Source organism: Nothoprocta perdicaria, unplaced genomic scaffold, assembly GCF_003342845.1.
Source record: "Nothoprocta perdicaria isolate Ctin4 unplaced genomic scaffold, notPer1 scaffold_88, whole genome shotgun sequence".
Classification (NCBI taxonomy): Eukaryota; Metazoa; Chordata; class Aves; order Tinamiformes; family Tinamidae; genus Nothoprocta; species Nothoprocta perdicaria.
The window spans coordinates 1,767,074-1,792,399 of NW_020456176.1; the positions used below are offsets into that span (position 1 = coordinate 1,767,074).

General features: G+C 40.1%; 1 protein-coding gene across 1 annotated transcript in view; it reads left to right on the plus strand.

Moving 5' to 3' along the window:
- FBXL5 (F-box and leucine rich repeat protein 5) overlaps positions 1-25,326 on the plus strand; it is a 34,505-nt gene that overhangs the window by 4,923 nt on the left and 4,256 nt on the right. Inside the window, exons 3-11 of the mRNA XM_026052405.1 lie at positions 11,302-11,517; positions 13,432-13,527; positions 14,860-15,043; positions 16,402-16,584; positions 17,707-17,832; positions 19,833-19,981; positions 20,174-20,256; positions 21,239-21,958; positions 23,614-23,762. Coding sequence (XP_025908190.1) covers positions 11,302-11,517; positions 13,432-13,527; positions 14,860-15,043; positions 16,402-16,584; positions 17,707-17,832; positions 19,833-19,981; positions 20,174-20,256; positions 21,239-21,958; positions 23,614-23,762 — 1,906 coding nt within the window. The remainder of the gene's footprint in view (positions 1-11,301; positions 11,518-13,431; positions 13,528-14,859; positions 15,044-16,401; positions 16,585-17,706; positions 17,833-19,832; positions 19,982-20,173; positions 20,257-21,238; positions 21,959-23,613; positions 23,763-25,326) is intronic.

The window sequence follows — 25,326 nt, forward strand, 5'->3', positions numbered from 1 at the left end:
CCTCGCCCCGCGGGGCTGCGAGCGCGGCCGGGACCGCCCGCCGGCCCCGCAAGGAGGAGGGGCCGGGACCGGCCTCCCCCCGCCGCCCTGGGCCGTGCGCGGGGCCGCGGCGGGCGCAGGTGGGGGGGAGGCGGCGGCGGCCCCCGCTGCCGGGCGCACCGGCCCTCGGTAACGGCCCGCCGTTGGCGCTCGGTAACGGCCCGCCGTTGGCGCTCGGTAGCGGCCCGCCGTTGGCGCTCGGTAGCGGCCCGCCGTTGGCGCTCAGCGCCGTGGTTAAGTGGCGGGTGACTGCCCGGCGGGCACGCCGAGGAAGTTGTTTTTTTTTATTATTGTTTATTCCTCCTCCTTCAGGAATGTTGTGCTTCGTCAGAAATAACTTCCGTTCTTGCCCCAGGGCGCTGGGGACCTGGCCCGCCGTGTCACCTGGGGCTGCGCTCTGGGCGAGCAGCGGGGCCAGCGCCCGGCCCCTCCGCCGCCCCGGGGCTCCCGAGGAGGGTTAAGGCCCCAGAGAGGAGCGGGAAGTTTCCCGAGAGGCAGCGAAGCCGCGCGAGGAGCCCCCGCTGCCCAGACCCGGGGCCTCTCCTGAGCCGCTCTGAGCTGGGCCAGGAGGATGAGGGGAAGGAAAAGGGGATGTCGCCTTTCAGCAGTGCCCATTCGGAGCTACTGCTCTGCTGCCCCTTCACTGTGCCGCTCCCCTGGCTTTTTTCTCTCTGCAAATGTGTTTGCAGACAAGTTACTCTTTAAGCTGTGGCTGCCTGGGTGTTTTGGGCGCCTTTAGCCACAAGGGTGTTGCAGAAATGGGGGCAAACACCTGGAAAAGGCTGTGGCTTTTTCCTCTAGCAGCAGTGCTAACATATTGTTGACAGTAGTTGAACAAGTTTTGTGTGAACCTCCAGATCTGCTAGTTATCTGCTCCTGCTGGTTTTTTTTTTTTTTTTTTTTTTTTTTTTTTTTTTTATCCTGCCATGCATTTCTGTGGCTCTGTTTGAACCTCCCACAAAGTTTTGACTAAATTTATCAGATTGGGAAAATTTAATTAAAACCATCCAGTCTCCTATGAGCACACCCTCTTGTCTTTTGCGATTATATACGAGAGTGTGCTTAACTTTCCCCCCCCCCCCCCCTTTTAAACAAACACAACCATGAATGAATGCTTGGGGATTTATTTATGTAAGCAGAGAGGATTTGTAGTACTTAATCCTACATCCTTTAGTCCTACTTGGGAGTTTGGAGTTTGCGCCTGGCCTATGACCTTTGTATTTGAGTCTGTACGACAGCTTTTTATTGAAAAAAGTTATCTGATCTTTCTTCCTTGTGTGATTAAGATGCTGTAGTTAATTAATGCTGTATTTCTGCTTACATAGCAATTATAATCTGTGAAGCTGTGCTCTTTATCTTAGTGAATCCTTGAGGAGCATTTAATTTTTAACTACATGTTACCTGCTATTGCTCACGTCCCCTGAATGCTGTAATGTAGCTGCTATCTGTTAGTGCCTAGTGTTAGATGTTAACTCTACCACTTCTTAGTGTGTGTGTGTGGGGGGGATACTGGGCAGTTGTACTTTTCAGGGAATTGATCATAAAGTTATTGAGTAAAATGTGCGTGTACTTTTAGTGAAGCTTTAGTACTTAGAGATATGGTGTATATTGTTTTTTCTCTATTTTTTCTCAAGATCTCACGTGCGACAGAAAAGTAATTCAGACGTTTAAGGTGTTTGACGGCGTCAAGAAAGTTCCTGCACTTTTAAACTGTTGCTAGCAAAGCTTTTTTTTTTTTTTTTGTGTGTGTGTGTATGTGCTTTAATGGCATTTTTAGGTGCTTTGAACATGGTGCCTTGGAGTTCCATAATAAGAATAACATAAATTTAATTTTGTAAGTAACCCCACAAAGTTATCTAGCATCTAGTCTGATGATAAGTAGGTTCTTAATCCTCTGGGGATGCACCTCTCTAGGTAGCAGAGCTCTAGATCAGATGGTCTTTGAAATTACTATTTTTTTTCTAATGTCGAACATTGTCTTTGCTCCAAATAGACTTGATTCCTTTTTCCTACCACCAGTGGATTGTTGTTTGCTTTCAGAAAAGTCTTGTGCTCGTTTGCGAACTGTAGCCGTGTCCTCCATCTTAGCCGTGTTCTCCGGATGAAGCAGACGGCTCCATTTAACTTCACCAACTGGGTCACGCTTCCCCTGCCTCTCGCTTTTGTCAGGGCTCCTGAACTGCAGTTTTGTGGCAGTTTGAGCCATCTAACTGCTGCTGTCGGGATGGTTGGCTCTATCTCGCACCCATAGCGAGTGAAGTGACTCACAAATGCTCTAATTGGCAGAGATTTTTTTTTTTTCTTGAAGTGGGGGTAGTTTTTCTGCTGATTTAGTGTTGCCAGCAAGCGGTGGTCAGATGAGCACTGAAGCCAATGGGAGTCAGAGGGTGGGACTGTGACAGCCCAGCAAGTAGGTTGGCGTAAGCTGCAGTGAAACCTCAGCCTAATTTTGTCTTCATTCTTTTGACATATGTTGTGCAAAACTTGACACTGTTGATTTTCAGTAGACCTGATGCGTTCTGGATTTGTTGTTCTGCAGTCTTTATATATAACAGTGCCATTCACTTTATGCTTCCTTCACTGTAACCCCACACTTGTCTGTGCACTGTTACTGGCAGTGCTCAAATTTTTCCTTTCATATTTGTGCTTTAGACTACTGTCCTGATGTAGTGCTCTGCTCTTGTCCAAAATGCACACATTGGTGTTCAGTAAAGAGCACTTGCCTTGTCCTGTGATGGTCTTGTGTTTGTGACACTTGAGAAAGTCATTCAGAAGTTAGGCTGCCAACCAGGGCCGAAAGCATCGCATATGCCCTGAAGCAGAACACATTTCCTTGACCATCTATTTAAAAAACAACAACAAAAAAGCCCTCTTCTGATTTTGCTGGAGACATAGCTATTTTGAGCCATGTTTGCAAGAGTTTGAGTATGATTTGTTGTAGACTGTGTTAGCTTGTTTAAAGAATGTAAAGCAAAGCATGATCTAAAACCTTACAGAAATCAAGATGTGCAACATGCATCTTCCTCCTCAGTGGTTCTGTTATCAAGAGGAACTGAGATTCTTTTATTCTGAATAAATCTATGTGGGCTGATGATCTCATTAGCTTCAGGATCAGGGCTGCTTCAGTGCAGGCTCTGATAGAGATACACACCTTGTTTAAAATTTGGAATCTTGGCTGGGTTTGAGCCACCTTTAGCGTCTGTGATAGTAAAAAGCCACGGGATGTTTGATGTCTTGTGCATTTATTGCAGCTGGAGAGGACCTTTCCTAATCTGGTCTGGTGTGGGCCAAGGAATATAAACATGATCATGCCTTAAATGCTGTAAGGCGATCTCGGTAGCTGATTGATAAATTGTTCTCATGTCCTTCTGTCCCTCAAAGTTTGTGTGAGGCTTCATACTATGACTGAATGGAGCTTCTAGCGGTTTCTGGAAGGGTTAATTGTTGGTGAAACCATCTGTGCTTGTCTGACCCGTTCATGAGCTGTGAGTTCATCTTGTTCACTGAAGCAAAAGAGAATTCAGTAAAACTGGCTCCCTGAGAGGTCAAACAAGCCCAGAAACAGGGTGATGGTGTGGGAGGAAGGATCAGAACTAATGATTTCAGTAGTAAAAACCTGCTTTAATAGCTTAGCTTTATTGTGGAACCTCATTCTTAGGCATTTGATCAAAAGCATCTAAGGTCTTTATATGTTTTTTTTTCTGACTTCAGTCTTCTGGGATCTTTGCTTTTCTCCAGAATATCTCAAGCACTGGCTTCTGATGGTTCAGTAATTACTCTGGCTAGTTCTTCCAGGAAATTTGGATTAATTTCAACATGTGCTGCTGTCTTGAATACATTGAACTTGTATAAATATTTAGTATTTTTCTATTCTAGCCTATAATTCTCAATCCATGTTAAAATTAATTGGCATAAATATTTTGCCCTAATTGCCTTTATTATGAACACTAAAGCAAGTAAGATGTTTAGTTTTGTTGTTCTCAATTTTCCATCTCCCCTATGGGAGTGGAGTTAGTGTCACATTTTTCATTTTTTTAAATATTTATGGTCTTTTTTTTTTCTTTTTCATCTCTTTTATATGTTAAATTTATGATACTACAATAGGAGTATAACAGGTTAGCAGGTGTAGGTATCTAAAAATCTTCCTAAATGAAGCTGAAATGCTATTGGCAACCTGTGTTAAGTAGTCATGTTACGACTTTTTTAATGGGCCAAAGGAGACTGAAGTCTGAAAAATTGCACAATAGTCAACGTTCTGTCTTTCCACTCCAAAAAACCTGATTTTTTTTCTTGACGTCCTTAAGAGCCGAAAATGACTCTTAAACCACAATAAGCCTGTTTCTGATTTTAATTACATTTTGGTAAAGCTTTTATTTAACTTTAGAAGTCTCTCTTTTCCCCTGTTTTGCTGCATTGCCATTCAATTTTCCACTGCTTCAAATATATGTTTTTGTGTGTTGATTTAGAAGTTCATAGCACTTGAATGGTAGCAGTCAACACTGTTGCATAGAGCACACGCTTTCACACTTCCTTATGTTTAGAAGGAGGAAACAGCTACCTAGGCTGCTCTGTGCTAACAGGTCTGCAAATGAAGAGCTGCATGCTCAGGTGCCTTGGCCTTCTGCCAGGCTTCTAGGTAGAAGGAATTAAATTCCTCATAATTCACCATTCCAGTCATTATCCCTGGTAGGATCCAGAGGCAGGTGAATCCGTTTGCTATCTGTACCTCTGACTGTTTCGTTAGAGACTGAGTCCTCTTTCATTTGAACTTCTGAATGCTGGATGTTTCAGTAACTTCTTGCCATGCTTACTGGGAAATAACAGCTTTGATCCTTTTATTTTATTTTACTTTTGTATTTTTTCCTCTCTATTGTGTACCTTTATAAGAAAATACCTTCAGGTTTTCTTTATGCCAGGTACAGTAGTATAGCTTTTTTCAAGTGATTGCACAGCAGCAAATTATGCCCTTCAGAAAAAAAAAAAAAGAGGAAAAAAAGCTTTTCTGTTTACACTTTGTATGTAGCTCTGATATTTTTGTCCTCTTTCGGCCTACTCTGGAGAGCAGTAATAACCCGGTGAACAGTTTTGCCCTTCTCTGCTTCAAGCAACAGCCACTTTTTCTACTCTTCAGTGCAAAAATAACAGAAACCAGTGCTCTCTAAAAACAGAGAGACCATAAATAATGTGTATGAGTGTTTATATAGGTATTATCCTGGATTATGCCCTGTAATCTCAGAAGTAACCAATTAAATAGAGCTTAGACTCTATTTATTGAGAGACTTCTTGCTTTCTATTTCTATTTGTAGTTAGTGCTGCCCAAAATGGGTTAATGAGGAGCAGGAAGTTTTCCTGATGGCTGCTGCTGGCTGCCCTAGGAGAGGGCTGGGAGGGCATCACTGCAGGGTCTGCGGCTCACCACTGCAGCTGCAAAGAGAAGCCTCAGGGCTGCTTTTGTTTCCATCCTGGGACTTCGGAATAATCTTAATGCAGGGATGGAAGGCTGTTATTCTGTTGTTTTAGTTAGAAGTTCACTAAGAATATAAGGTAGGAAAGAGAGCGTATTAAGTGACTATGAGAAATGCTATTACCAGATATCAAAAGCAGCATTGTTGCAGGTGTTCATCATGCCTTCATTTAAGACCACTGTATTTCTTCACTAGTTTTTTTTCTTTTTTTTTTTTTAATATTTAATTTCTGCAGACCTGAAGCCACGTTTCTACCCTGGTAGCATCTGCTGGTGGAAAAAGCCCCGGCCATTTTTGCGGCTGCTTCCTGATCTGCGTGTTTTGCTAGAAAGCCTGAGTAGAGCCGACACTCCTAGCGATTACGTCATTGAAAATCCTAGTGCAGATAGTCTGCAGCTCTGCTGTTTAGGCCTTTTTTTGAAAAAATTTTTGCAGACTGATCTGCTGGTCTTTATTAGAAGATATTGCTTTATTTTTGTAGTACAAAAGAGGATGTGAATTAAACTGCTAAAAATGAAAATGCTGCAGCTTGTTTTCTTCTACGCGCCGCTTTTGTGCTCGGCATTTATCTGTTTGACCTCAGCCTTTCAAAAAATAGCGTGCAAGACTTTACTTGCCTTATTGCTTGTGCTTTCAAAACAAAACAATTCTGTCTGCTGTATTTGTACTGTTACAGTGGTGTTTTGTTGTTGTTGTTTTTCCTTCCAAAAGGTTATTTCAAAATACTATTTAACCTGCAAAACAACTGATAGGATTAGATAGAGAAAAAGGGAACATAGGGAGCAAGACAGACCAGAGCATTTGAAAGCTTTGAATTTTTTTGAGAGTTACATTGGACTAGATTAAATCATGTCTTGCCTTTTGCACTGTTATTTTGGGTTGACCCATAGCCAAGAAAAGCACCAGTGTGGAGAACCTGTGTTATTTCTCTGATCTAATGGCTTCACACGTCTGAACAGCTGGAGCATGAAGTGGTTCAGCTAACTCTCTGTTGATCTCATATACCTCTATAAAAAATAAGTTGGGGAGGGGGAGTAATTCTTCTTACTAGGCTATCTCCATACTGCAGTTTTTGCTTGGGGACTGTGTAAACTGAACTTGTCATTGCAGATTCCTGAGCAAGACCCTGCATGTGACGTGAGTGTAACTGCCCGCGGTCACTGAAGGGCTGCTCCTGCGCTTGCCTCACTTGGCCAGAAGAAAAATAGATGCCCCAAAAGGCCTGACTTATGAAGGGATTAGTAAACTGAATGGGTTCCTCTTGCAACTGTGTAACTGCTAGAACATAATGAAGGGAAGTGGCAGGACAGAAGAGCTGGAGACAGGGACAGGTTCTGCTACTTCTGGGTTTTCCCTCCACCTGCCTGCCAGCGCACAGGGGATTAAGCACAAGGTGAAACCTGCCCTGCTTGTGGTGTCGACATTGCCACACCTTATGATGATCTTTGTCCCTTCATCTTCTGGCTCATAAATGGTTCTTAATATCTCCACAGAGTTAAAATTCTTGTTGTTTGAGTTTTAGTGCTGTTGCATGTGATGTGAAGTGATAGCACCTAAGATGTAACGAAGAGTGAAAATTTGTGCTTCACCAGTAATGCAAGTGTTACTTTCCTTTTTTTATCTTTTTTATTTTTTTTTTCCTGTAGTCTTTTTTTTTTTTTTTTTTTTTGAAACTGGAGTGGTTTGCCAAGTAAAAAATTACAAGATTTATTTTTGTAAGTAGTAGGGTTTTTTTTTGAGGAGTTTTAAATGTGAGCAAACAAGTATGACTAGTGGCAATCAACTGCCCATATAGTTCTTAAGCACAGTGGTTATACATGGAAATGAGAATATACTGGAATGTCCTGTTTAAAATGCTAAAATAGCAATATGTGAAAATGGAGTGGGGAAAAATAGAAATAAATGGAAGGTCCACCTTTACTATTATTTGATTCCAGGGTTAATTTTCATGGTAATGGCTGTTTAGCAGTCCTAGGTGCTGGTGGGAGACCCTTTGTGTGAAATACAGCAATTTATGAAATTCTGTTCACTTTTCGCTTTATTTGAAACTTAGAAAATGTCTGGATAGAATGGAAAAGCAATTTGCCCTTCCCGTTTCTCTTCTCTGATATCTTTGTTTATTTTCCCCGTTTGCAGTGGGAGTTACTTGTGACTGGGAAAGCTCGCATGCAGCCCAGCCTTTGCTTCCCGAGGTGCTAATCTGATAAGAGGAGCTTGTTTACCCTCCCTTTCGTTTCTTCCCCCTGCCAGTTAATAGTGTGCTTGGACATTTTAAAGGAAGAATCAAACCCTCTCCACTCAGTAAACATGTTTTTGGAGTAGATATGAGGAAATAATTATTTGTATTTACTCACTGTAAAAATAATCTAATCTAAATATTAAGTATTTCTTATAAGAAGGCATATTTTCCCCAGTTAAAACATATGTCAAGTGCTTTCAAAAACAAACCAGATCCTGTTTTGTATTTGGTGACTCAATTGCCATGGAATGGGAGCACTCTCAAGCTTTCTTAATTATTCACAGCGTCCATCTATTGTGGCTAGGAATGCCCTCATCACACAGAAATGTTTTTTAATGAAAGCAAGGCCTAAAACCACAAAGCAGATGTATGAACTGGAGGCAGAATTACCTTGAGTATCACAAGAATGAAGTACTGTTTAAAAACAAATTGCTAATCTTCCTAGTATTGTTTTTCACTTATTCTTGAAGCAAAATATGAAATAACTTACAGTAAGGCAGGCAGTGTGCCCTCTCTGGATGTGGGCCTTCCTCTTGCTTACAAGTCTTATGTTAATGATTTGTAGTCCAGTGGAGTTAAGCCATTCTATCTAAAACGAGTATATAATTGCCTGAGGTACAAAGATTTATATGTACTTTCTCAAGTGTAATTTTCATTAATTGAATAACTTGAGATTTAGAAAGTGATGCGTGTCAAGTGCTTTCTTAATTCAGAGTTACTATGCTTCCCTGCAAAGGAAGGATGAATTTCCTGGTCATGAATCCATGATAGTGAACTTCTAAGACCTCCCTCTTAACACGAGTTTACAGATTCCACTTTGCATTGCTGAAAACAGCATTTCAGTTTTTTTTTTTTTTCAGCCTCTATTTTAAGAGTACTGTAAACCTCCAAACATGACTGGTTTGATAGGAAGAGTGTTGTTGTTGTGTTTGGTCATTTTGCTATCTAGGATAGCGTGGGTAAACATAATGACTGGTTCTTTGCATCACTGCTGGCACCTTGAATTAATAAACCCTTCGCCTCCCCCCAAATTACAAGAAACAAAGTTAACGTGCTAGATCTTTAAAAAATAAATACTGAGTTCAGTAGCTGCTGGCCACTTCTAGATTATGTTTGTATCCAACAGAGATTTCCAAAGTGGATAGGACAGAACTTGCAATGTGATTGACCTTCCAGTGTTTGGACTCCTTGGTTGGGGCTGTTTCTTTTTGGGAACCTGTGGTTTGTTTGCCAAGCAAATCTGAATGCTGAACACAAGAGGTGGCACTATTTGCTCTGTGTGCAGTTATAACACACGTGGTACGTGTAGGTAGCATCTCCACAAAGCTCCTGAGCATCTCTAATACCTGTAGTTGTGATAATCGATTTACAATGCTGCATGTTCTGTGTCTGCTCAGGGGTCATGCTCTTGTACTATGCTTTGTATTTTTAACTGATGGCCAGATATATTTAATATAATCCACTTCCTCTGAGCTGATCATTCTCTTAGCATTCCACCTGTCCTTCATCAAGACGCTTTCCTCGTGTGCCCTGTCGAACTTATGCACTCCATTTCCTTGTGTAGAGCTGCTGAAAAATGAAGCTTAAGGGCAGAACAGCTGCTGCCAGTTAATAGCCCTAGTCACCTATTATAAGACTTCATCAGTTCCAGTAATGAAATTAAAGACCTGACCGATTGACTGTGTTGCTAAGCTACCTGTCCTCCAATAAGCCAGTTTTCCTCATCTTCAGCTGACCTTTTTAATATCTAAGTTGCTGATTCAAGTACAGTCATTAAACTTCAGCAGCACTTCCATACGTCCTGATGTTTGCTGAAAGCCTCAAGGACGGGTGAATATAGGTGCATTTCATGTTACAGTATCTTCTATAATGATGTTTTTGTAGTAGTAATTGTTAAACTGGATGCACACATGAACCCTTTGCTTATTGCAAGTTTACTGACAACAGTAAGGAGATGGTGAAGGAGGTTTTGAACCCTGGAAAGCATTTGAGTCAGGAGCATGAGAAGTTGTTATTTTGCTTCAGAACCAAGTTTCTGTAACTTTACCCAACAATAAATTATACTTCTTTCTAACCTTCCTGTTAAACATGGTGACAACTTGGTTTTTTATATCAACCAAAATATGTTCAACTGTTTGGGAGCAAAAAGAGTATTTGGGACTTCAGGTATTGTGCATCTGCTTTATGGGTGGAGTGAACAATTTTGAGATGATCCTTGGTCAAGAGAAATGCTACTCTAGAAAACAACCTTCACCATCACTGAAGCCTAACCATTTTGGAAAATGCTTCTGCAGCTCTTTTTCTGTGCTTACATTCGAGCTGGACATCTTTTGTTTTCCTATGTTGAAACCTAGCATTTAGTTTCACCTAGTACAGCTACTCTGTATTTTGCATTCTCTGAGCTATTTTCAAAAAGAAATTAGGGGCCAAGATCGTTTTCTGTTTGTGATACGTACATAACAGTGCATGGCTCTAATCCAAACACAATGTGTCAGAAACTAATTCCAATTTATTCTGTCCTGTCACCATTTAAAAAAAATTATACTAGAGAAAAAAAAAAATCCATTAATTTAACTAAGCCTCAATTCAGATAAATAATAGGGCAAAGTTCCCTCCTTCCTCCCCAGTAAATGGCAGTCGTTTTGCTCCTGTGCAAGTACAGCACGTAACCTACTGTAGGTGCAGCTGCCTTGGAGTTGCATAAGTTCTTGGCTGAGATCCAGCGTGTTGTATTTGTATTGCCAGGGATTGTCAGCAGGAAATGATAGTGCAATGCCCCAGTGAGGAAATTCTTTAGTGTGTGCTCACTGGGTGCCATTCAGCCTTCCTTGTCACTGGTGCATTGCTGAAGGTGAGCTCAAGGAACAAGGAGAGTGGGTTATCGGTAGGGACCAACGCATAGACCTGGGAAAGGGTCCAAGTCTTTCGTTCCTGGGCTGGAGAGATTACGTGGATTTCCAACCGGAAATCTATCTTCTACATCAGTTTATTTCAGGGTTTCACAAGTTTGTTTTATGTTCCTTAAATGCAACTCTGATTTTACTGACTTCTTAAAACTAATGCTAAAGTTGCACCATTCTCTAAAAGCTGATTTTCTTTGGAGTTACTGCATCCAACTGTTTTCTTAAATTAGAAGTTATATAAACATTGGCATTTACATAATCTAGATTAAAAAATACTATTTCTTTCTTCTTCTGGAAGAAATTACCTGAAATTTAGATACAGCAATTAGGTAAATTACATAAAAACTTTATAAGAAGTAGAAAATTGGTTCATGTGTTCCTGTGTATGTACTTGAGTCCATGGTCATTATCTATTTTGCTTGATGGCTGGATGTTTCAAAGGTAATTGTTACCTGAATTTTGATGCCTTTGAATCGAGCGTCTTGAATTCATAACTTATGTTTTTTTCCCCTTTTTACCTTTTTCCCCTCACTGTTTTTAGCCAGAATGTTCTGTATAAAACTGAAGTTTTTTGGCTTTATATGAGGCTATGGATCTGATTTGACTTTGAAATGATTTTCACTGTTGATTTTTTATGAGCTTTTCTTTCTTCTAGCTTTCCAAGACCAACTTCTCCAACAACAATGATTTTCGGGCTCTCCTGCAGTCTCTCTATGCCACATTCAAGGAATTTAAAATGCATGAACAGATTGAAAATGAATGTATCATTGGTTTGCTTCAGCAGCGTAGCCGGACAGTGTACAATGTGCACTCGGACAACAAACTCTCCGAGATGCTTAGCCTCTTTGAGAAAGGGTTAAAGAATGTAAAGGTAAGGTACCCGAAGCAGACTACGAGAAGGACTTGGGTGGCCTAAGGAAAACGTACTATGATTAGCTTGCCTCACCTTTCTTTAATATTCTCCACAAGTAAATTACAGAAGACACTAAAAGTTCTGGGATTTCTTGATATAATAGTGAAAATTTCTAGTCTAAAACACAATCTTTTGACAATCATTTTAGTTACTAAACTTCTATTAAAGTTCTTTCTAGGCAGATATCTTGCGGAGAGGTCTATCAGCATTTAATTTAGAATATTTTGAGGAGGCAATATGGAATTTTCAAATATGATATCAGTTCAAGCAGTTGCTGAAAACAGTTTCTGGCTATAGCAATTTTGGCTCCTACTAGTTTGTTAGGAAGCTGGGTTAATATTTTTTGTACTGTGCCATATAGTGTCATATTGTCATGAACAGACATGATTATGCACCTTAAAGGTGCTCTCTTTTAGCTATTCCTTATGGTCACCTGCAGCTCAGTAATGCTGCTCATGTTGCAATCCTCAAGCAACTGCAAGTGTTATTTCTTCAGTTGGCTTTTTCCTTACTTGAGGTTGAGCTCTTCCCCAGTCGCACCCTACCTGAATTTTACTGTGTCTTTCCCCTGGGTTAGTCAAGTCCTCCTTTCTTCACTCTTTACTTTAGGAAAAAACTGTTACTCTGCGTTACACTATAGGGCAGTTGATCCATATTTTCGGTAATGAAAATGTTTAACATAAAGTTGTTGATTGGATATATTTTACTGTCTAAAAACATTTTACTATCAGGTTTCGGGGAAACCTGAAAATAATACTTATATTATAAGCTGTTTCAGTTAATCAGAAAATGGAGGATAAATGGAGGAGAGAAAGTTAACAGTATGCTTCTGTCTTACCCATTCTAATAGGATGCCAGTGTATTTGTCATTTACGTTGACTGCTTACGTAGGAATAAAACATCTGGAAGGAGAAAGAAAAATATTAGAGAGAAAAAAGAAATTTAACTTTACAACCTAAAGGTTTTTAACATTGTTTTGTTTTCCATCGTCATTTCTTAATGAACTATCCATAGTCACAGTATAGGTATTGTGTATAATAAATATTGATAACACTTCTTTGGATGAGCTGCTGTGTATTTGTCTTGAGAATTAAGAGCATAAACTTGTGCTCACTGACTCTTCATTTCCGGACAACGCCAAGCTGTTAGGGGTTTTTGATGCAGCTGTCTGAAAAGAAGTAAACTTACAACATTTACTGTAAGAACTACCAGGAACTTTCATGTGTTGTAATTACTGCCCAGACTTTAGAACCTGCTGCAAGGACTTCAGAACCAACTTAGTACTAGAACAAAGTGCAAGCCAACCTGTTGGTAGGTGAGGTTGGTCTAACTTGCTTCTTATCTAGCATTGAGAAGTCAATTGCATTTTTATTTCAAAATTCTGACCATTTCAAAGTAAATTCCCATAGAAAATATATAATTATAAAGTGCAATTCTAATTATGAAACTAGAATTGCATTCGTTAAAGTATGAAGTGCAACACGTATATATCTCAGGTTAGTTCTTATGCAAAACATGCAAATACTGTTTGGCTGCTTTGAACTTGGGTGAGACTGTAGATTGGCAACCCTTGCTCTTTATTACCAAATGAAAATTTGATTAGACAAGCTATTTCATATCTGATGATAACATATATTAGAATCATCTAGAATACTTTGTTCTACCTCATAGTAGGCCAGTGTAGAATGTCAGCTGATCTTCAGATTTATATTTGAGTACGTTCTTACTCTGGAATAAATCTGCTTCATAGAATATACTGTATTTGAGGGGCACATGTAATGAGCTTTATTGTGAAACCCAGATTTACTGAGAAATTTGACGCTTGGGTGAATGGACTGGATTTAATAGGTGAAACCTTTGTTTTCTTTACAGAATGAATATGAACAGCTAAACTATGCGAAACAGCTGAAGGAGAGGCTGGAAGCCTTTACCAGGGATTTCCTTCCTCATATGAAAGAGGAAGAAGAGGTAGGTACAATTTTTTACACAAAGATTATGCTCATTTTTAAATGGGGCTTTGGAATGACTGAATAGAGATGAAGGGGTGGAGAGTTGGTATTATTACTATGACAGTTTGCTTTTAGGGCTGACTGTTGTGGTGGTCTGTTCTCAAACTGGAAAAATGAAGAGAAAAATGAATACATGGAAAGTATTGGGGGGGGGGAGGGAGAAACGGGGGGAAATGGCCCTTATAAAAACTTACTGTTTGCCAAAAACTCAGACTCAAAAAGTTGATGTTATTAATGTATTACGTAATTGCAAGGACAGTCAAGTTCTTATATACATGTGTGTATATATACACATGGGCTCGCTTTTGCCAGGACTGACCTTTACTAAACCCTTTAAATAAGGGTTATGTGAATTGTGCAGAATGTCACTGTGAGTTTTAGTCAGAAGGAATAAACAATGGTGCTATTAAATCAGACATTACACTTAATTTATTGCATGAATGAGCTGTTGTATGGGCTTGCAAAACTTAGTCTGTTCGTGAAACAAAAAAATGACTTTTTAAGGTGCCTGAAACTCTTTAAATTAAAAATACAGGAACAAGTAGTGTATAATACAGATGGAATATTTTACTGTGTGAACATTTGTGCGATCACTGTGATTCATTAGACTTGTATAACTGAAAAAAAGATCAACTTACCAAATACTTCAAAACTGAAGTGATAATTCAAAGTCTGCATTCTGTAACTTTTGATTATAAAACAGTAGTCTTAGATTTGCACTTAGCAAAAGTGTAGCTGGCCAAAAGTCTGCCAAAAATTAAGGAAAAAGAGCAGTCCAGTAAACTAGTGCTTTATGACTCAAAGTGACACTCCCAAACAGCCTCTGACCTATATTTGGAACATAAAGACTTGTACTGCCAGTCTGATGATTTATGGGTATCCAAAAACTGGGAAGCATCTTCTGGAGGTTGTAGATCTCAAGTCAGTCCGAGGGAAGGCTTACCTCATGTTTCTCTTCCTTGCTCTTTTGTCTTCTGCGTGAGTATCTCTAAGTTATTTAATTTAAGCAAGTTTAATCACTTCCCTTTTTCTGTTGGAGAAAGTAGGGAAACAGTTTGCCTGAGACTATGCAGTGATGCATTGGTAAGTGGAGGAGCAGAATGCAAAGCTTCCATGGTCCTGTCTTTATATTCACTTATATATGTTGTGATGTTGTGTTTTACTCCTGAGAATTTGAAATGGGGAATCTGTCTTGGCAGTTCTGTCTTAATAGTTCTGGATAGCAGTGTCTATTATCTATAGCAGCATGAGACTTAACTGTGTTTCAAATAACTGGAATCTCCTGCTTCAGGTTTTCCAGCCAATGTTGATGGAATACTTTACTTACGAAGAACTGAAAGATATTAAGAAGAAAGTAATTGCACAGCACTGCTCACAGAAGGAAGCTGCAGAATTCAGAGGTCTTAGCAAGTGGAATCAGGCTGAAGAGCTTCAGAAGGTCTTTAAGTATTCTGTGGATGAGAAGGCAGATCAAGGTGAAGTCATTAAAGTGAAAGCAATTTTAAATGTGCAAGTAATGCCTAAACACCATGTCAGTGAGATAACTAAATACATATTTAGGCGGCTAATAGCTTTTGCAAAATAATAAATTCTTTGAAGTAATTTTAAAACTTAAAAGAATTTTATTGTATAGTACAGGCTTCTTGGCAAATTGTAATATAGGTGCTGCTTTACCACTACTGTTCCTTTTCTCATATTTCTTTTCCCTTTCCCATCTGTAGTTTTATTATATATATAATAAAATTATATATAAATTTTAATAAAATAAAAATATTATTCATAAATGTACAAATATATATTTTTTGATATAAATTAAAAAAAAAAAAAGAAATTAGAAATGATTGAGACCTTGCCTTTAATTCTTGGGTTTCAGGCAGCCTCTGTAGACTTTTTTTGTTGGCACCTTAATACAGAGTAGTTAGTCAGCTGAGGGTATTTCAAATTAAAAGCAACTTCCCTCCCTTACTTGCACCAGTGAACTTCCTAGGCCTCTCATGAACCAGAAAAGAAGAAACTCGTGTCGTGATTCAAACTAATAAAACCCCTCCTAAAGAGAAAAAGAAGCATTAACTAAGGCACTGAATGCATTATGTGGTTTGCAGTTCTTGCTGTTATGGAACTAAGGGAGAGTTGTTGGAAGTAGGTACTGCTGTCCACTGAAGTATAGACTGAAATGATTAAATCTTTGCCTCTGACCGATATTGGCTGTTACCTTCTGATCCCTATGGCTTGGCACAGTTCAGAAGTTGAAAATTAATTGCCTATGACTTGCCACTAAAGTTAGAAATAAAAATAGGAGACAGTTACAAATTTGGAGTTAAATGTGGATGTTTTGCTTGGTCCCAGTCAAGAAGTTAAGTGCTTAAATGAGTGTTCCCTGCTGTTTATGTTCTGTGTACTGGTACTATTTCCTGGGAGTATGGCAAAAGTGGGAAGCAGATGTAGAGACATGAACTGCGGCATAAGATACATTTTTAAGAGGTGTACTAGAGAGTTCTGCTTTCATCCTGCTGTGATTGAATAGCAGGAGTTTATTTGTGGTAGAGGCTTTGAGGGTTAGGATTGGAAAAAAACCAACTAGCCTGTTGAAGAAAATGGCAGACAAAACTGAATTCAAATATTATTTTTAAGGTGGTATTATAATGAAAGCTTTTAAAAGTCAAAGGAGTGCCTATTGCCTTCTGATTTGTCTAAAAACACTAATGCTTCAGTGGAAAAATTGTTTGAAGTATTTTTCATACACTTCAGCTTTTTGTTGCATTACTCAAAACATGAGTTTAAAGCTGTGAGGGTGAGCCTCATTTAACACACTGTTTTTTTCGTTGCATTTTAGAAGCCGAAGTGACAGGGCACACAGCAAATATTACGAATCTTCCTCCAGAAGTAATGTTGACCATTTTCAGTTACCTTAACCCCCAAGAGTTGTGTCAGTGCAGTCAAGTAAGCCTGGAATGGTCTCAGCTGGCGAAAACTGGGTCCCTCTGGAAACATCTTTATCCTGTTCGCTGGGCCAGAGGTAAGTTAAAGTTCAGCTTTTGTTTGAAGGCTTTTGGTTATCAGAATTTTTGTATCAGCAGTCATATACCCTGAACAGAGGGGGGTGCACATGTCTTAGGAAGGAGCTCTGAAATTTAGTTAGAAAAAAAAGAAAAAGTACTCAAAGTACCTACATCTTGTAGAGTTAAGAGATGAAAGTTGAATTACTACTACTCATGAGTGTGTTTATTACATATTGTGTTATTATTGTGTTTTCTTACATGAATGATAACATTTTCTTAATTATGACTTAGAAATATAAGGGATTTTGACTTTAAAATGCCTCTCTAACATTGTTCATAGGTAGAGATAAAATCCAATTTTGTTCAGGTGTGGATCAATGTGTTTTCCTTAGAGGTCTGTCTTATAAGTCATATTGAACAGTAGAATTGAGGTTTAAAATGAGAATTTTTAACACGTCCTCATAACCACTTTTTAATTGCCATGTTTGAAGCTGAATGTAAAAGATTTATTAGCACTATTACCAGACTTTTAAATGTCTTTCTTAAATAACTATTATTTAATTTAAAACTTAAATTACTATTGCAGATACAATAGTAATTTCCATGTACTTAATTATGTGAATATTAAAGAAATCACTGGAGTGTGGTATTGCAAGCTACGCAAATGCTGCTGTTTCCTTAATTTTGAGTAAAGAAGAAACATTCTGACAGCCTGTCTTTGATGTGCTTTTGTAATGCTTTAAGGGAGAAAAAATCAAAAATATATAATTTTTATTTATATTGGAAACAAAAAAAATTTCCAGTTTTATCTTTGACTTCTAAAATCTGTGCAAGTTACAGAGAAGTTAGAAATTACTTTTAGGTGTCAATTCTTTTCTTTCTGAATTAATCTAACTTTAAAAAATGAGAGATCTGTCCCTGAACTGCAGCAATCCGTTCAGTCTGTTGAAAAATGGGGTTTCAGTGTTTACATGATCTGTAACCTAGCACTATAATGTACTCTAAATGAAACAGGAATTATATCAGGGTTCAGCCCAGTGTAAAACTTGTAGCACTAGATCAGGTTACAATGTACTAATAATCATTTCTGTTATGAGAAAGGTTTCCAATCGTTGTTGTTTTTCCACGTGTCTGAGCAGGTGATTGGTATAGCGGTCCTGCAGCAGATCTTGAGACAGAACCTGATGAGGAATGGGTGAAAAACAGAAAAGATGAAAGTCGTGCTTTCCAGGAATGGGATGAAGATGCTGATATAGATGAATCTGGTAGGTAAATTCTGATTTCAATGGAGAATTTTTTTTTTTTTTTTCCCTGAGGATGCTGGAGCTGGAGCTCCAGCTGGAGGCTTGTACTTAGTGGTGTCCCCCAGGGGTCAGTTCTCGGTCCGGTCCTGTTCAACTTATTCATTAACGACCTGGATGAAGGGCTGGAGTGCCCGACGATACCAAACTGGGTGGAGTAGCTGATAGCCCTGAGGGCTGTGCTGCCATCCAGAGGGACCTGGACAGACTGGAGGACTGGGCGGCGAGAAACCTCATGAGGTTCAACAAGGGCAAGTGCAGGGTCCTGCACTTGGGGAGGAATAACCCTGGACACCAGTACAGATTAGGGGTGGACCTGCTGGAGAGCAGTCCCGCAGAGAGGGACCTGGGTGTCATGGTGGACGACAAGTTGACCATGAGGCAGCAGTGTGCCCTGGTGGCCAAGAAGGCCAACGGGATCCTGGGGTGCATTAAGAAAAGCGTCTCCAGCAGGTCGAGGGAAGTGATCATCCCCCTCTACTCAGCCCTGGTGAGGCCACATCTGGAGTACTGCATCCAGTTCTGGGCTCCCCAGTACAAGAGGGATGTGGAGCTGCTGGAGAGAGTCCAGCGCAGGGCTACCAGGATGATCAGAGGCCTGGAACATCTGCCCTATGAGCAAAGGCTGAGAGAGCTGGGCCTGTTCAGCCTGGAGAAGAGGAGGCTGAGGGGGGACCTGATCAGCGTGTATAAATACCTCAAGGGAGGCAGTGAGGAGGAGGGGGGCGGCCTCTTTTCAGTGGTGGGCAGGGATAGGACTAGAGGAAATGGCTTCAAACTGAAGCATCGGAAGTTCCACAGGAACTTAAGGAAGCATTTCTTCACTGTGAGGGTGACAAAGCACTGGAACAGGCTGCCCAGAGAGGTTGTGGAGTCTCCTTCTTTGGAGATCTTTAAAACCCGCTTGGATGCAGCCCTGTGCCACATGCTCTAGGTGACCCTGCGTGAGCAGGGGGGTTGAACTCGATGACCTCTGAGGTCCCTTCCAACCTTCGGCATTCTATGATTCTATGCACAGCTTGTTTTATGGCACAAAATATTTTTTTTTATTTAAAATCAAATTAAAAATCAACTTTCATAATGGATTTGAGGATATTTAAATAATGAAAAACACACCAGTGCTTGTGTTCCATTGGGATGAAATGTTTCCTAAGCCACATACTTAGTGTGCCTATATGTATGTATGTATATATACATACTTAGTATAAATCTAAGTGCCACCTGCTTGGGAAGTTTTATCAAGTAACTACTTAGCGTTTCTAAAAGCAGTGCTTTTTTTCCATATTCATCTCATCCCAACTCCTACCTGCATGAAAAGGCAGCAACACCCCTCCCACGCTGAGTGGGTTACGTTGAGTTGAATTAGTGCATGTAGGAGAAAGCAGACACTGACTGATGCAGGTAGAAGGGAAGAGCTATAAGGACGTGTCTGGAACTAGGAAGGAGGTAAAAGGTAGGCCCCACCTTTCAGAATATCAGGACGTCTGGATAAGTCATCTTCTGAAAATTCATTGCCACGCATTGTAGACTTAATGTAAAATTTGTCCTAAACCGCCATCTGATAATCTGTTGTATTACAGACAGTGGAATAGCCTGTGAGATTACAGCTTTTACTCAAATTACTGTTAAAAGCAAATCAGTGGGAGTAACTGTCCCAAACTTGCTCTGAGCAGTACATAACCTGAAATAAATTTCTCCAAATCACTTTATAGTCACTTGCATTTGAGCCTCTTTTACTTACTCTTGGAATTAAACTTTTTAGCTGTCAGAAAGGCGAGCGTACAGACCTCATGAGGCTTTAGTAACTTCTTGAGCTAGAATTCCACCAAAGTTTGAGGTATGTTATGAGACATACCTTGTTAGGCTGTCATTAGTTTCTGGATACTTTGTTTGATGCAAACTGATGAGAAGTTCCAAATGATTCAGAGCATGTTTGAAGTCTTTATTTTTGTATTATCTTGCAGAAGAAGCAGCTGAAGATTCACTTGCCATTAATATAGCACAAATGGAGAAGCGTTTACTTCATGGCTTAATTCATAATGTCCTCCCACATGTAGGCCCTTCCGTGAAGACATTAGTACTGGCCTACAGTTCTGCAGTCTCTAGCAAAATGGTATGTAATTTGAAACTAGTCTTAGTAATTGTGGCTATGCAGTCTGTAATTAATAACTGATGTTCATGAATTTGAAACGCCCTGTTGTTAGAGAAAATAAGTTGCAATTGAATAGGAGCGTGTGTTTTGTTTCTGACATTCTCTGCAACTTCCTTGGTTTATTATGGCTTCGTTTTATTCTTCCTTTTCTAGGTAAGACAGATCTTGGAGCTTTGTCCTAACTTGGAATATTTGGATCTCACTCAAACTGACATATCGGACTCTGCATTTGAGAGGTTAGCTAACTGCCATTTTTATTTATTTATTTTTTTAGTAGTATTCAATACAACAATTGGTTCTTTTGGGGGTAAGTTCATTAAAAGATGTCTACAACCCTGTTTTTTACCTTAGGATAAGCTGAGTCACATAACCAACAACTAAAACGGACTAAAAAAACTGTAAAATACCAAGTGAAGCATCTAACTTTGATCATGCACCAAAACACCGTGGCTTCACTATTGCATACATATCACCTTTCAACATGTAGCTATCCATAATAATTGTATTTTGCTGTGATTTTAAAACCTTGAGATTACCTTTAGCTTTGGGAAGTTTTTCACAGATATCCTGTAGCTGGTAGTACTTGTAATACTGCATTCAAATGACAGGGAAAGCTCCAAGGCTTACGTATGTTAATGTGAATATCTGAGTTTCATGGAGGTCTTTATAAATTTTCTTGATGTTTATTGGATATCATCCCATACCATCTGGATGCAGAGCCTGTGCTGCTGAGTCTTAGTGGGGTATTGGAAATTTAGTGGCTATTTCAGTGCACAACTTTTTTGTCAGTGTGATACTCCAGATCTTTGTGTGTTGAATTTGTATCAACATTTTTCAGCTTGTTAGCACAAGGAATTCTAGTTGAAATAAAGGCTTTAGGGAACAACATCATACACAGCAAGAACTGTTTTTTCAACTATTGTATGTTTTAATGTTTTCAGTCTGAAGTAGGTGGTAAATTTGGACTTTTAGGTCTTGATGTAGATGGAAAAAATGCGTGATGTTACTGAATTTGTGGTTCACTCCTCATTTCCGTAGACAGTTTTTCTAGGTTTATATACAGTACTTTGCAGTGTCAAATATCAAGTGTAAGTCCAGGGATTGTCTGTGAATTAATTTAAGTATGTATTTTCCTTAGGAAATGTTCTTTTGTATGTTTGCCCTTAACAGTTGTTTGTGAACAAAAACTTAAAAAGTGACTTTTTCTCCTGATTTCAGTTGGTCTTCAGTTGGTTATTGTCAAAACCTTCGCCACCTTGATCTGTCTGGCTGTGAAAAAATCACGGATGTGGCAGTAGAGAGGATTTCCAGAGCTTTGGGTATCATATCAACTCACCATAACAGAGGCATTCTGAAAAGCTGCAGAAACAGGAATGCCAAGACGTTATGGAAAAATAAAGAGGTTGCCCTTCAATCCAACAAGAAATATAATTGTTTCCACGAGATCAGCAATGAGAATCTCATTGAGGGAGGAGGTAACGAGCATCATTGGACTAAACCTGACAATTCGGAAAGCTTCAACGCAGCTTACGTGTGGATGCTGGATGCAGATGACTTAGCTGACATCGAAGATGCTGCCGAGTGGAGACACAGAAACGTTGAAGGGTTTTGTCTTGTGGAACCAGCAGCCAATATTAATTGTTCTGCATCTTGCTACGCTAGGAATATTTATGGATTAAGGACTAGAGGGTGGCAGCAGCACTGTGCTTCTACTGACTTGATTTACTGCGGTCACTCGTTTTGCTGTGCTGGGACAGCACTAAGAACTATTCGAGCACTTCCCGAGTCCTCTGCACTGTGTAAAAAACCAAGGACTAAACAGTCAGAGAAAAAAGACTTGACATACTCTGGGAGTGAAAAATCAGGTGAAGAGACTGCACGAGTTCTTCAGTTTCTCAGTCTATCTGGATGTTACCAGGTCACAGATCGTGCTCTCAGGTGAGAAGGCACTTCATGAGCTACTTGGTGCAGTAGAGCTTGTCTTTTATAGTTGTATTTGTAACAGTTTTTTGGGGGTGTATCTGTCTGATCTATTTTTCTTTGAAATAATCTTTGTGAGAAGCATCCTCTGAAGTATTTTTGTACATTGAATGTTCTAGGCAGCACTTAGGCTTTTAGATTCGGTGCTTCCTGCATGTTAGCAGGAAATTCAGTGATGTCTCGCTGATCTATTAAATTTTTTTTCATGATGCCTGTCAAACTTATGGTGCTCTTCAAACTTTAAAAAGCTGGAGTAACAATTCATTTAACTTGTGTAGATAATTACATAATCTTGTATGCATATATAAACAATGTGAGATTATATAAGGAGGAAGGGATAGGTTGGTATGAGCACTGAGACTGGGCTTTAGAAGAGTTGTATATAATGTTCTTGTGCGACATTATTTGCCATTGATATTTTATATTGTACTGAAAAAAAAGTATAGTTAGTGTTTTGTAATAAAAACAGGGCAAAACTGGGATACTGGCGTTCACCTGCTGAGATGTGCTTTAGCATTTACTACTCACTGCAGAAGGCCTCGTGTTTGCATATATTGTACGTTGCAGTCAAATGAGAGCAGCGCTGGTGCTATTGATTGTGCTCTTCCAGTGCTTCACCTTCATTTGAGGGGTAAAGTGCCCTCCTAAGAAGGGCTTAGTAGCACAAGTTTCCAAGGTTTCCATCAATACTCCTTGGGTAAGGGAAGATATCCCACCTGAAGAGGTGAGAGTGTGTGCCACGATAAAAGCGGTAGGCTTGCGTTTACCTGAGTAACGTGTGGCTCTGTGAAAGAACTGGAAACCTCCTAGTGGAAACATTTTTCTGTTTGTTTCTTTCAACCACCCAACCAGTGAGCGGTTCTGCTTTCATCTGCTCCCAAGAGCAAGTTGCCCTTTGATGCTCTCGGGGCATTTCCAGTTTCATGTCCCGGCTCCATTCAGGAGTGTGTCACTCTGTATCACAAGATGAACTTGTTTGTGGCTGAAGTCTGGTTAGCTGCCCCGTGATCTTGCTGAGGACTCAGCAGTCTAACTTGACATGATCAATCAAATATGTTGTATTCATGAGGTGTTTTCGATGGCAGCTGAACTGTCTTGAATTTTGAGGAAAAAGAAGGGCTTTCCATTTGAGTATTGTGGTGGTGTTTGGACCGAGAGAGGCAGCACTGGTCAAACTTAGGAAATGATGGATTTGGATTCCAAAGAGGTTGAACCAAGGAAATGCAAGACAAACTTCTAAGTGCAGTGCACGGGAAGGTCACCTACTTTTGTTCTCAGGGTGGGCTGAACATCTCTCCTCACCTTGGTGAGTTCACCAGGGTGGCAGGTCTTTGGGGAGGGAACGTCACGCTAGTCCTTTGAAGTGCTTGGCGCTATCCCTAAGCAAGGTGACTCCCCGTTTAAGCCTCTCCTTGTCAGAGGGATTTGTTGGCTCCCTCAGGTCTGTCGGGCGCCATCTCGAGCCGCCGCCTCACGGGCGCGATGCGGCCAGGCTTCAAGCCAAGCGCGTCGCTCGAGCAGTTCAGTTGTGCTCAAAGATGGCTTGGGGGAGCGATCTGGGTGTCCTGGTGGGACCCGGTGGCTCTCAGCACGCTGCCCCTCTCTGTTGGCAGGGCGCTGGCGCTGGCGGGGGGACTGCCGCTCCTGGAGCACCTCAACCTCTCGGGCTGCCTCGCCGTGACCGCCGCCGGCCTGCAGGACCTGGTGGCCGCCTGCCCCTCGCTCAAGGACGAACACTTCTACTACTGTGACAACATTAACGGTAATGCCTTTTGGGAAGGGGGAGCAGCGTTGGGCTTGGGAGCACTTGAAAGAACAAAGTGGAACAAGCCTTTTTCTTGGTCCTGTAGCGCTGAGCTCTGTGGCCTAATCACAAAGTGACAGCTTAAATCTTCTCACTTTGTCTTGGACTTCTGTACTTAGGTCTTTTCAGTACAGGTCTGTGGGCAGATGAGTGCAGCCTAGGGAAGCATTTTTCATCCACCTATCTGTTTTTTAGCACTTACTATTTGTACTAACATAAATGTTAAATTCCCATCTCTTTCCTTCTCTGTAAATCATGTAGTTGTATTTTATTTATTTATTTATTTATTAATGGTGAAAACTTACCAAAGAGGCAAAGAGGCTCGTGTTACATTGATACCTAAGTGATGATATCTTAGGAGGAGGGCGGAGGGGAGGAATACTTCTTTGCATAGTTGTTTTTTTAGCTTGACATGGAGAGGATGCCTTCTATCTTATTGTAGGATATTTTTGTTTTGTTTCTACCATCATGTGTTCTTGTGCAAAGTGGCTTTTTTTTTCCTCCCTTTTGTTGCTTGACTTAGGGATGGGTCTAAAGTTGAAGCATTCGTATGTATAGATAAAGGCATAAAATACACTTAGACTGGAAGTCTTTCAGAGTTGACAGCACTGTTGTTGGGTTTATTATGCCTGACGGGTAAGAATTTGTAGGATTAGAGATGCAAACGATGCTATAGCTTGTGCTCCACATATGGATTGGAAACAGGTAAGTGCAACAGACTGGGGAAAAAGGGAAGACATCAATTCACAGGGAAGTACAAATTAATTGCTGGGGTTCTGAATTAATGACACTTAAAATTGTGTTCCCCATGAGTTCTTGGTGTTTAGCCCAATTTGCATCTCTTTTGAGATGCAGCCACTTCAAGGTGTGGGAAGGCAGAGCTTTAGTACTACAAATACGGCTGCACTTGTGTTTGGTTATTGCATCCACTGCACTAGATAAAAGATGATGAGCTGTATCCTGACAGTAGAAATGAAAGTGTTTGAAATGGTGTTTGGTTTCCATAATTCTTGCATATCTTCTTGGACTTTTTTGACACTGATGTCTCTTTTGAGGCATTTTCCATTTTTAATTCCTTCTGTTTTATCCAGACAACAACTCTTAATCTCCTTGCATTTCAATGTGACAGTTTAAGGTTGCTTTTAAAATCTTTTGTTGACTCTCCTTTCTGCATTGTGCTGCGTTTAAAGAAGTCTTGAAAGATAAATGCAAAAACCTTTCCTTTTACATCTGTATCCTTGCTATTTCCCCTGTTCTCGCTTCTGTCAGTAATACCAGACTTGGTGATCTGGTTTGCCTTTGTCTATTTCTGTATTTCTCCCTTAATCTTGTAATCTTGACTCTAAAATGTAATAAATGTTCTTTATTTTAGTTTACTGAGCTAGTATCAGTTGTTGGAATCTTGCACCACTTTAAGGTTGTTTCATAATCTCCTCAAAGTTGCTTGTTTTTTGTATTTAAACAGAGTATTTCTTGTGTGATTCTGTCAGGTTGCCCTGATTCATTTCCTGTTCCTTTCTTT